Below are 12,040 nucleotides of genomic sequence, written 5' to 3'. Positions count from 1 at the left end.
CGGGACAAACCCAAAAAGAGGAAGGAAAGCCAATGAATAATCAGCAATCAAAAGAAAATAGCAAAAACTGCAACAATGGCCTGGCTCTAAGCCCACTGTAAGTTGTTGGTATGGTCCACATATGGCCTTTCAACAAGAGGAAGCTATACGAGACCCAAAGAATCACTTTGCTGAACATTATTCAAGCAATATTTATTTTTTAAAAATGTATATTCACTGGATCTTTAGTACTGAGAAAAACATGCTGAGCAGAAGGATTCTGTAACAGTCCTGTCTGTAAAACAAGCATCAAGCAGACTTAAGCAAATGATAAAGTTGCATCAGCCTGAGCATAAAGTGACATGTTAGCATTAGATCAGGGCGGAGACATTGTGAGTTAAGTGTGTCTTTATCTCTGCATTTTTAAGCTTAAACTGTGTGAAAACTAGGCCAGTTGTTGATGACATTTTAAGATCACCGCCAGTACTTTTTTCTAAATAAGAATATAGCATAATTCCTTTCCCGCATGAGTGACCTATTGCTAATTTAGATCTTTGTTTTTTTACTACTGCAAGGAGTGCACTGAACCTTTCCTGCACAACTGATGCACTAATGTGTGGCACAGGTAGTCCATTTTCAATCTGTCCCTCCAAGAGCTGTTCTAGATATCAGCTACAAACGCTTCTGGGTTTCCATTCAGGTTGTTTTATAATAGTTTCTTAAGAGAGACTTAAAAGCGTTTTGGATATGGTATCTAGCTTGTGAAATGTTCATATGCAAACTGATAATCTGGTTCCCTCAACCAGCCATGAACCATTGGATACTTTGATTTCATTTATTTTACCATTCTCAGAGTCCCTGGCTCTTATTACTCCAATCTGACATCCTATATACTTAAACATAGTTTCATTTAAGGAGGCTGTTTTCAATTTAAAAAGTTCCTTTCAAACTGGGATGGGGATGTAACTGGTGAGTAATGTTGTGATGGTCCTGGCAGAGCCACCTATGCCAACGAATGACCACCTAACAAATTATAATGTGCAACTGATTTCTTAAGTACAGATGAGTAAGTTATCTTAAACAGTAGTCTGGTGTACTTTCTACCGGTAACCATAATGTCACCAGATGGTGATGAAAGAAATGAAGGGCTTAAGAAGAAGTAAGCAGAAGTTGTGGCCAAAACTGACTATACTACACCTAATTAAGGAGCCAACAGCGAAGGTTTTGTGGGCAACACAGAGACTCTACTGGTAGGCATTTTAGGCCATGAAGATCATCTCATTGCTGGTGAGAATTAGGCTTTACTGTAGGAAGATTAAACATTTGTGACATTTCTTGATTCACCAGAAGCTTTCACTTTCTAGGTAGGTGGCAGGCTACCTACCCAGGTATCTGGCAGGAGATGGATGCCTTGAATATAATGTGCTGTTTGCAGTCAGTTTTTTCTGGACGTGTTGTTTAAAGAATGGCAAGGAATAAGCAAGTCAAAATGGATGTAATAAGGTTTGGAAATCCCTACAGGAACAATAATATAAAATAAAAAAATCCAACATCAGACCAGAAACGTGGTATATGCACAGTGTGATTCTGGAGAAAATAATCGGAATAACTGTGAAAGACAAATTAAAAAAGTGCAGCAAAAAAGACCTGGTAAACTCGGTGACAGGAACATAAAACAGTAGAAAGAAAAATGCTTCCTACAAATGTAGGGAAAATGGTGAAATTAGTGAATTAACAAACTATCCCTTTCAGGGAAACAAAGTCTGATAACGAGGCTTATAGTTACATGGTGATCAAACTGCCACGGTGCAATGCTAAACTACAACAACCTTTTATTTTGGATTATAAAAACTGGGTAAAAATCATTGCTTGTTAACGGCTAATAAAGATTAATTGGCAAAGGAAAATGTTCATCATTTGAGTTGGGTGGGTCCTTTAAAAACACAAAATATGCAACTTCCACAAATCACTTTGGACTAGCAGCAGTGTCACAAACGAGGAGTAGCAGACTCTCTACCGGATTTTTGAAGAGGGAGATGAAGTCTGGTTTGTGTTTCTTCAAAACTATATCCAGCACATGAACAGATTCTTGTTGCCTCTTCCACACAGCATTGACCACCGTCTGCAGGACATCCTTGTATGGCCCCCAAAGACTAGCAGCTAAAAACAAAAAGAAAACAAAATGTTAAGGAGCATGACATTGAGAGAGTACTTCTTGTTCTTTTATGCCAACTTCTCTATATTGGTGTATAGCCCTTATCATGAGTAGCGCCAGCTTAACTTCCATGCATTTGTTAAATTATATCAAAAATATTTCAATAATGTAACGCTTTAACAGACATGTTGTCTTCAAGGATCAGTAAGTAACATAACACAGCAATTACAGCTCAAGGGTCTCCTTAGGGAGTACATTTCTTTTTTAAACAGTTTATTTCTATGTTGTTGCATCATAAAATACATTTTGAGTAACAAACATCATGGCAGCTGATATCACACGTATATTGCCTGTCACCATTGCACATCAATATTATTTCTGAACAGTAAAATATTAATTATAAGAAAATGCATAATTGAAAGCTGTAAGTTTATGCACACCATCCTGTTACATTATACTTTCTTCTCCATATGCCCGTCATTGGTCACACACGCACCCATCTTTCATGGGCATCCACGCACCTCATATACTGTTTTTTCTAGTGTGCAACACACTTCCATAGCTGCCTTCCATTTGGAAACACTAGGGGAGGCCTTGAAAAAAATCATTAAAATATTACTAGAAGTGCAGGTTGAGAAACTAGAATAGTCTACTTGACCAGTAAATGGGTCTAAAATTGTGTGATCCTTTGCAAATATTTTAGTGTACAAAGTTGCCTCTTTCCTCATTCTCACATATAAGTGCAATTTCAAATATGGGAGCTCAGCTTTTCTGCTGTACAAAAAAAATATTCTCGTTTGACTAAATAGACTAAACGTTTGCTCCATGTATAATCAGAACCTAGCCCACATATAAGAGTACACAGAGCTTAGTTTAGTTTACTTATAGAATTGCCATCAGGGCAGGAGTGTTTCTCCGTTTATGTTAAAAACACACTCTTAACAAATATACTACTAAAGCACGATGTGGCAGCTTGGTCATTTGCAGACATTAAAATTCCTAGAAAAGTCCCAAAACCTTCCCAATAACAGGCAGCTTTACTGATAAAACTATATAGTGTATTAACAATAATCTGTGAAAATTGGGTTTCAGAAAACATTTTTGTTTGCATATCAACAAGTATTCAGATTTCTTTTTCGTCCGATTTCATCACACAAGTACAAAAAATGGGCTTTCACAACACTGAATATATATTTTAAATTGTCTGTGCAGTTTACTTATATATTAAAATATTGGATGTTAGGAAACACCGGACACCAAAGAGCCTTTCAGTCTACACTCTTTGTACAGCACGTCAGACAGTTCATTTTTACGAAATCCTGGAACTCTGCAGTCAGAAGGAAAAGGCATTGTAAGAAGACAAACTGACTTTTGGCCTTTGTCTCTGAACACAGAGCAAACAGGTCACAAGTTAAGAACAAGATTTAAAGGCGTCTTTATTGCTCCTTCACTTTCTGACTGAACAGAACAGCTGCTCTTTCTCAGCTTGCCTGAAGGGGCGAGTAGGTCCTAAAAATAGTTCAACCTGATAAAATATGACTCACCACACAAGTGGCCAAGTTGATTTTTCAAGGCCTGTCTGGGGAACAGAGACATTCTAATTTTGCAAAATATCTTGCTTTCCGATTACTAAACATAATCCTTTCTGAGCGCCAAGCCCTCATCCACAACCAGATTTTAAAACAACAGAACTGTGTATCATCGTCGAGGATGCCGTCAACAAGGGGCTGACGTTGCAAAGGCCTGTGTTGAGGATGTGTCACGCAGCAGCAGTACCAAGGAGACTGTGAGCTGCAAGGCGCAATTCGGAGTTGTGGATGCGACACTCTGCGGCAGGGGAATCAGCTGCGAGGAGATGCATCAAGCTTCATCAGTTCTGCTTTATAGGACCACAGCTGGGCTGGCAGGGCGACTTCGGAACCACTTCCAAGGGTCTAGGACTGGGGTGGACCCCTTGGGGGCTAGGACTCACAGCAGCCGGAGTCCAGGTTCTGGGCTCCTGGTGGGTGGAGACGTTTCTGTCCCCAAGGCTATGATCAGAAGGTCAACCAACTACCCCTTGGAGTCACTCTTGGGTCCTAGGTTCAAGATGCAGGTCCAGTCCTTTCACTCTGGCAGCAGGGCAACAGAGTAGTAGTCCTTCTTGGAGAGCAGCATAGGAGTCCTTCCAAGTCTTCCACTGGTCCAGAGGTGCATTAAAGAGTTTGGTCTGAGGGTTCAACATTTATACCTGGTGCCCACTTTAAAGAAGGAGAAGGTTCTGAAGGATTCCACCTCAAGCGGTGCTTGGAATTTCCTGCCTCCCTGCCCTAGCCCCAGACTGACTGGAATTGCAATGGACTAGTACCAAAACCTTTGCGAGGGTGCGCAGACGCAGCCTTTGTGAAGTGCAAGTCACAGAATGCCCATCCTGCCAGCACCTGTGCTCTATTTTATATTGCTCCCAGACAGTAAGGCAAAGACCAGCCGCCAGCTAAACCTAGTCATGTGACCCAGGAAATAGGCAGCAGACACCAAACAATTAGGACAAGAAAATGCCAACTTTCTAAAAGTGACATTTCCAGCATTGTGACTAACAATCAGATAATACCATTAAAAAAGGTTTTAAATTACGATTCTTTAGACATAAAACTCGATATTCATCCTGCTCCCAATTAAAGTTATCACTTATTAAATGTAAGTTAACACAATGTGATCCTATGGGAGAGGTAAGCATCACAGTAGTGAAAAATTAATTTGGGAGTTTGTTTTTTTTTTTTTTTTTAACTACCTGGACATATAAAGTTTAAAAGTACATGTTCCACTTTTTAACTACATTGCCCTCTGGGCTGTTTAGAGCCCACCCTAGTGGTGGCATTGGAAATAAAAAAGAGAGCTTTGGGCCTGGCAAGAGGTTTATCTTCCCAGGTTGAAATTATAATTTAAAACTGCACACACAGGCTGCAGTGGCAGGTCTGAGACATGTTTAAAGGGCTACTTAAGTGGATAGCACAATTGGTGCTGCAGGCCCACTTATAGCGTTTAGCATACAGACCCTGGGTACATGTAGTACCTCTTTAAAAGGAACTTAGAAGTAAATATACCATGTTTAGAGGAGAGGGCATAAGCACTTTAGCACAGGTTTGCAGTGGTAACGTGTGTAGATTCCTAAAGCCAGCAAAAACATCCCAGGTTGAAGTGACAATTTAAAAAAACTGTGCACACAGACTGCAGTGGCAGGCCTGAGACATGTTTAAAGGACTATTTAAGCGGATAGCACAAGAAGTGCTGCAGGCCTCCTAACAGTGTTTAGTTTACAGGCCTTGTGCACATGTAGCACCACTTTAATAGGAACTTAGAAGTAAATATACCATGTTTAAAGGAGGGCATATTCACTTTAGCACTGGTTAGCAAAGGTAACGTGTGTAGATTCCGACAGCCAGCAAAAACAAAGTCAGCAAAAAAAAGGAGGATGGAAGTCAAAAAGTTGGGGGGTAACCACACTAAAGATGTCAAGTCCAACACTAATATTATAAATGGTCACATTTGTAAACGTATTACAGGGTTATAACTGGGAAAGATAAAGACAATATTTTACCTGTTTAAGAATTGATGTTATCTAGAATGTCTATATGGCAAAGTTTACATGGGCCAATCTTCACTGCAAATTAAAATAGGAATACAGAATAAGGATTTACAATCAAGTATTGTGAAAAAGTTTATGGAAGCTGTCATAATGTAATCCAACTCAAATGTCAGATTTGCAAAGAGATTAAAAAAATACCCACAAGCGATGGGGACGGAGAAAAGACTAATGGATGGACAAATTACAACCTTTATTTACAAATGGAATGAATGACTTAAGAGTTTCTTTCTTCATATAAAAACACTTATGATTCTGAATGTGTGTGTGTTTTTTTTCTTTAATAATCAAGATTTAATTTTTTGGGAAGTTTTCTTTGGGTTTACACGCAGGAGAGAGGCTAAAAGCCTTTAAGGCATGTTGTGAAATACCCTATGCGAAGAGAAATCGCAACCACAAATATAGATATCTGTGTCTAACTGCAGATTCTTGCATTGATAAAGAATGCGGGGTGGCCTTCAGAAAATAGGATTTTCTTGTGATGTGGAGTTGGTAGACCTAATCTGCTTTATGTGAACTATACTCTTGACTATTCCCATACCTGAAGTGACATTTTGGTTTTTGTTTCTGTAGAATGAATTACACACAGATGAATGACGATCCCAAAACATGTACACATCTACAGTGCTGAAGAATTTAACTGAAGAATAAAATATATAAAAATGACCAACCATGAAGGCATCAATTAAGAATTAATGGATTTAATATCCACTAAGTGGTATGGATCACCTATTTATTTGGATTAAGAGTTTTTGTGTTGAAGTGAAGGTGCTTGCACTTGAGAATTGCTTAACAATAAATTAACAATTCAGAGCAGAATAAAAAATCGATTCATGCCTTCATAAATGGCATTATGGATGGCATCAACTATGAACTCACTTTTGGGACAACGCAGGACTTAACGCAATCAAACACACAAAAGATGATGATAGGAATCATCACAATTTGTCTAACCACTGCAATCACTCAGAGTTGCATGCCACCACAGGTTGTTTTGCCCACCAAACCACCGCAGTTTGGACCCAGCCATACGTAAATCAGTCTTGACCCTGCTAAAAAAGGAATAGTTCAGCCCAAACTGTCAGGCCAGGTCCTCCCTGAACCACAACACAAGCAAGCCAAGACTAGTTTCACCCGGATTGTGACTCAACCAATATCATCATCTGTGACATCACAGAAGCTGAAAACAACTGCTTATTTCCATTAACTTATATGCACCAAAAGATCTCATCATCACATGGCATCTTCATTATGGATCTGCTTATCCTCCAACTATGAACCTGAGGGTCACCCTATAAGGCCTGTTTGTTACAACTGGCACCTTCTTCACTGACACAAAAGAAACCTAAAATGTCGGTTTCGCCACCTGCAATGTCTTTTGTGCCCTCCACCTCCAACCCCATACTTCTATAATCCACCCCAATGTTTCTCTCAGGATTTTTCCTTACCCAACACAGCTCCACTGTGCCTTTCCTCTTCCCACTGCCCTATTTGCTTGAAAAGACCCTTAAGGTAGGCTAATGCTCCAGGAGCCACTGTTGGGTTAGGCCTTAGACAATTTTTTTCTAATCATAAATGCACCTTCTTCATTCCCTCTCTCATGTTTACTACTTTCCAGCTATATATCCTTCCCATCTTCGAAGCTTGGAGACAACCAATACAGCAAAACTAAAGGGATTGAGAAAGTCTGAATAACGAAGAACAATGGGCTGAATTCCACAGTGAAGAAGGCTGATGTACAGAGCAATGTTAAATGTGATAGTTTTAACAAATGAAATATTGAAAATCTAAAACAAATTCAGAGCAAAATAATGAAATATAATATACGAAGGAAATTACATAAATTATTACCAATTACTCAGTGTTCTATTAAGGTACACTATTGGACACATTGCCTTTGGTCATTTCAAAGCCAATCATATGAAGCTGGAATGGTTGGTGACTTCACTAAACATTTTCATTGTGCTTCTAATGTATAGTGAACACAAAGCACGACTCTGTAGCAAGATAGGAACCAATCTGCAAATTAATTTACACTTTCTGTTTCATACATTCTCCTAAAGCAAATTGGTCATGTAGGGCTGTTGCCAGATTCACCCTCTTAACAATTTAGTTTTTGTCCTTGGCATGAAGTTCATGTGCCCTCTCATCACAACTCCTCCTTATTACACATTATTCGCTGCCTCCACTATTCATTGTTTGCTCATAAAAGGCCAACAAGTCCAACACTCTTCCACACTTCCCCTGCCCCAATACCCCATATGCTCTTTTCCTCGTACATCATGCTCTGTCTCCATATTCTATTCCCCACCACCATACTTCACTCTTCTACATTCCACTCACTCTCCCATCAAACTATACATCCTACATTTCTATGCTCTTCAAAGTCATACCACATTTGCCGCCTCAACGCAAGCATTCACATCAAACACAATGCACCCATTCACATCACAGTTTCCACAAGCTTTAGTAATACATGTTCCACTATAGACACCCTGTATGTCGTCTAGTCACAAGAAACCTACAGCTACCTTCAAAAATCTAGTGTCAACTGCCAGCCACACTCCACGTCATGTCCAGAGATGACCTGCCATGATCCCTCTTACAACTCGTGCCAGCACCTGTGCTTAATATTGCCATGCTCCAGCATTTCTGTCACAATGCCCTGTCAACCCATATTTACTCCTGCTTCGCTCACCTAAATAAAACACCACTAAGTACTTTACAGTGCACTCAGTAGTACTCACTACAACAGTTCACTCACTAATGTCCAAAAACTACTGAATTAGAATACCAGATAGACAACAACCTTATGGTTTTATTGCAACTGTGGGTGCTGACTGTCTATAATTAGAGATGGGCGACGCAACTCTGCTGACCCTGGTAAGGATAACCTCCTTCCCAACTACTCAGGCACCGGGTAAGCCTGGTAGAACTCGTTTCAGCTACAAGGTGATGAGCTATCCTGACTACCGAGGGAGCAGACTACATGCCTAGATGTCCACAGTCTACAATTTTTGGGCCAACACAAAATTAATGTATCTTAACAAACCTAAAGAGTGTAAGTATAGCAACTGTTCTTATGTAAAGCGATCCAACGCCCATCTGTGACTACTGAAAAATGATTACCTACACCACCACTGCTCATCAAACTCATCTTGGTCCCTCTTATGGGAAATGTGGTCCAACACAACGGTTGCCTGCTTTTTAAACCCCTTCATAGCATTCATTTATTTGTGTATTATTGTGTATATGTTAAAATTCACGTTTCATTTACTATTTCCATCACTTGTATCCACAGTATAGTGATGGTAGGGCATGAATAGCTAACGTTATGCTATACATGCAGTATAATGTTCAGGATAAACTATCGTTCTAGAAAAAATATGCCGGAGCATTCACACCTTACATCACATATCAAGATGCTCGTTTTTCGCATTATAACGCTGAGAAACGTTATCCAACATATGTGCAGGAAAGGAGCCTTTTAGCAAGAGTGAAGTTCAGGCATCCTAAATGGAGAATCTATCCCATAACAATTCTCAGCATCAAGGTCACACTAGCACTAGGAATCCGCTTCTGGAAAGAAAAGCGGCATAACAAAATAAAGACTGGGCTTGCTCTTCTGCACGGGCTGTAGACCGGGAAAACACTTTATTACGAGCAGATTAGTAAACTGTAGGCAATTTTAGTAAACTTCAATGTTGGCAAGATTTAGCTGTCCATGTAAAAATTATCTTGCCATCTAGTTTGCAAATATGATGCCCATTTTTATTGTTGTTTACATACATCGAGTTTATTTTACTGACCACAACGTTATTATCTGCAATTACATTTATTGATACAAGCCACTAAAACAGTATGTTGCCTTTTAAAATAAATTTGATTTGTTTTTTTACGTGCGTGCATAATTCGGGGAAAGGTGTTTCAGGAACTCACATCGAAATAAATGTATACCTGCAGTCTGTCTCAATTGATAACACAACAATTATTACCACATGTAAGTGATGGGAGATGCACGGGTTAAACCCTGCCTGTCCTTCACTCTCAAGTTGGTAAATTGGTTCAAACCTTTACTTCCAAAAGGTCTAAAGAAAGTCTATCGGGCCATATTTCCAGGTGGACCTTTACAATGCATCAAAACCCTCACCAAGTATCCCTGCTCTTACTGACTAGATTTAAGTAATTATTCATTATTTTACTGGCCAGGTACGACCCTCGAGAAACAAATTCAAATCTGACCCCCAATAAAAGCATTTTACCCTCAAACACTACAGAAACGTGACTCCCTCCTTCCCATCAAAAATAAGCTATCATTCCATATGAAGCAATGACGCCAACATTTATCTAGACTATCAGCCTAAAACTCTCAAACAAAACTTCCACATTCTGGAATCTACTTGGTGTGTTCTAATAAACGAATCCCTCATTAGAAACATTTTAACAGACTTTAACAAGTGTACAAATTAACCCCATTAAAAAACTCAATCTTTATTCTGACTTGTTCTCAGACTTCGAACAGTATCCAAACTACTGTGGCGAAGGGAAAAACACATGTAGTGATGTACTGCAAAGCAACTGAATACCATCATCGCCAAGGAAAGTCTTCTTTCAACAAACAGCCTTTTATTCCCACTTCATTACAAAGGCAGCCATTCTGAACATCCTGGACAGCTGCACTGCATACTGAAAAGGAGACCCTTCAGTTACTCACACTTCTAGACTTGGCTGGTGCTTGGGATACGATTTTATCATGGCAAGTTGATGTCCACCATACAGGTTTTCACAGCTATGGGCTGAGGTCGTTTTCTTCTTTCCTCACAAAGAGGCACCAAGTTCTCGGCAGTTATCAACCTATACATAGAGCTACGGAGTCAGACTTTCAAAGGTAAGAGTGTTTTCATGCACTTATGCAAGTATGTTGTAATCTACCTAAATAAACAGCCATTGATGACATATTTACCTATCATGCTTATACACGCATGCTTGCTCGAGGACTTCACCATGTCTTATACACAAAAAACAGAGTTCCTCCTCGTCTCATTCTATTAGGGATATATGTAACCTACTGCTAGTGGAAATATGAAATAATATTAGTTATTTTGCCTTTATTCAACTTACCCTAACTTCTGTCCTTACTCTTGCATCACACAACAACCAGATGGTAAAGTCAGCATATTACTCCCTTCGCTCCCTCAAAAAAAGAAAAAGGAAGTTAAAGCACTTGGTGAGGCATCTGGGGGTTAAGTGTGGCCTTCATTCTCCCCTGCTTTCTTCACCCCCTTCTCTGGTGTGTAATTGGTCGAGCGATCTAGTGACATATTGTGCGCCCCTTCCAGCCACACAGATTCTCCGGTCTGCTTTGGGTGTATTTAAATGTGCTCAGAGCACAAGGTGGTAGCCAAGGCCTAGACTGTACTGCTTCCCTCATGCTCAGGTATGCACACAGTTGGTGGTGGCAACACTCCCACCTCTCCTGTTGCACCCATCTAAGTGTCCTCATGTAGGGTCCAAAAGCACAGAAGAGTCATAGTAGTCTCCAATCCAAAAGCAGTGACAAAAGGCCTGTGGACCTAACGAACCTTGGACACGGCGCCAAAGTCAGATGCTCATGCATCTCTCTTCCATGCCTCCTACTCCAAGTGGTAGCCAGATGAGTGGAGGAGGCAGGTTGGCCACACTTCCCTTATAGCCCAGGGCATGCCAGCCTACATTACCACAATGTTTGGAGTCCCCGGTCTGAGGGCGAAATACCATTCACATATCTGGCAACATGAGAAAGGGGTGTCCCACAAGAAATGGAACTGAAGTGTATGGAGTATCGACGCTGGAAGACCAACAGAAATCTGCACTGAAAAGAAAGGGGTGCCTGGTCCAGCAGCTCGTTTCTCTCCCGTTGCTCACCGGACCATTGCTGTAGGGGAGGGAAAATAAGATCGCTGATAGGCTTGCAATATCCAACTGATTAATACCTGAACTTATTAATAGCCCGCATTAGTGCTACTTAGAGAATGTGCCTCAAATTCTTATTCCACACATCATGTGCTCAGCATTCTCCCACCCATTGGCAGACCTACCACACAGGTATGGACTGGTGCTGTAACTGGTGCTACCCTTATTTGGCCAGCACCTGGTACCTGCCCTCCTTCTACGGAGTCGTAGATGGACTGACTCAGTCCCAGTCTGCATGCTTATGTTTCCACATCACAGGAATGAGTGATCCGCTACAAGCGGGGAAGCACGTCAGACAAACGTAAAGGGTGGATGTAGGAAGCTGCCTGTTG

General features: G+C 40.4%; 1 protein-coding gene across 1 annotated transcript in view; it reads right to left on the bottom strand.

The window, feature by feature from the left end:
• The window catches only part of NUP205 (nucleoporin 205), a 525,888-nt gene that overhangs the window by 482,831 nt on the left and 31,017 nt on the right, over nucleotides 1-12,040 (bottom strand). The window contains exon 2 of the mRNA XM_069227955.1: nucleotides 1,997-2,139. Within this exon, the coding sequence (XP_069084056.1) occupies nucleotides 1,997-2,139 (143 nt within the window). The remainder of the gene's footprint in view (nucleotides 1-1,996; nucleotides 2,140-12,040) is intronic.

Source organism: Pleurodeles waltl, chromosome 4_1 (genome assembly GCF_031143425.1).
Source record: "Pleurodeles waltl isolate 20211129_DDA chromosome 4_1, aPleWal1.hap1.20221129, whole genome shotgun sequence".
NCBI classification, from domain to species: Eukaryota; Metazoa; Chordata; class Amphibia; order Caudata; family Salamandridae; genus Pleurodeles; species Pleurodeles waltl.
This window is presented reverse-complemented; position numbering and strand designations above follow the sequence as displayed.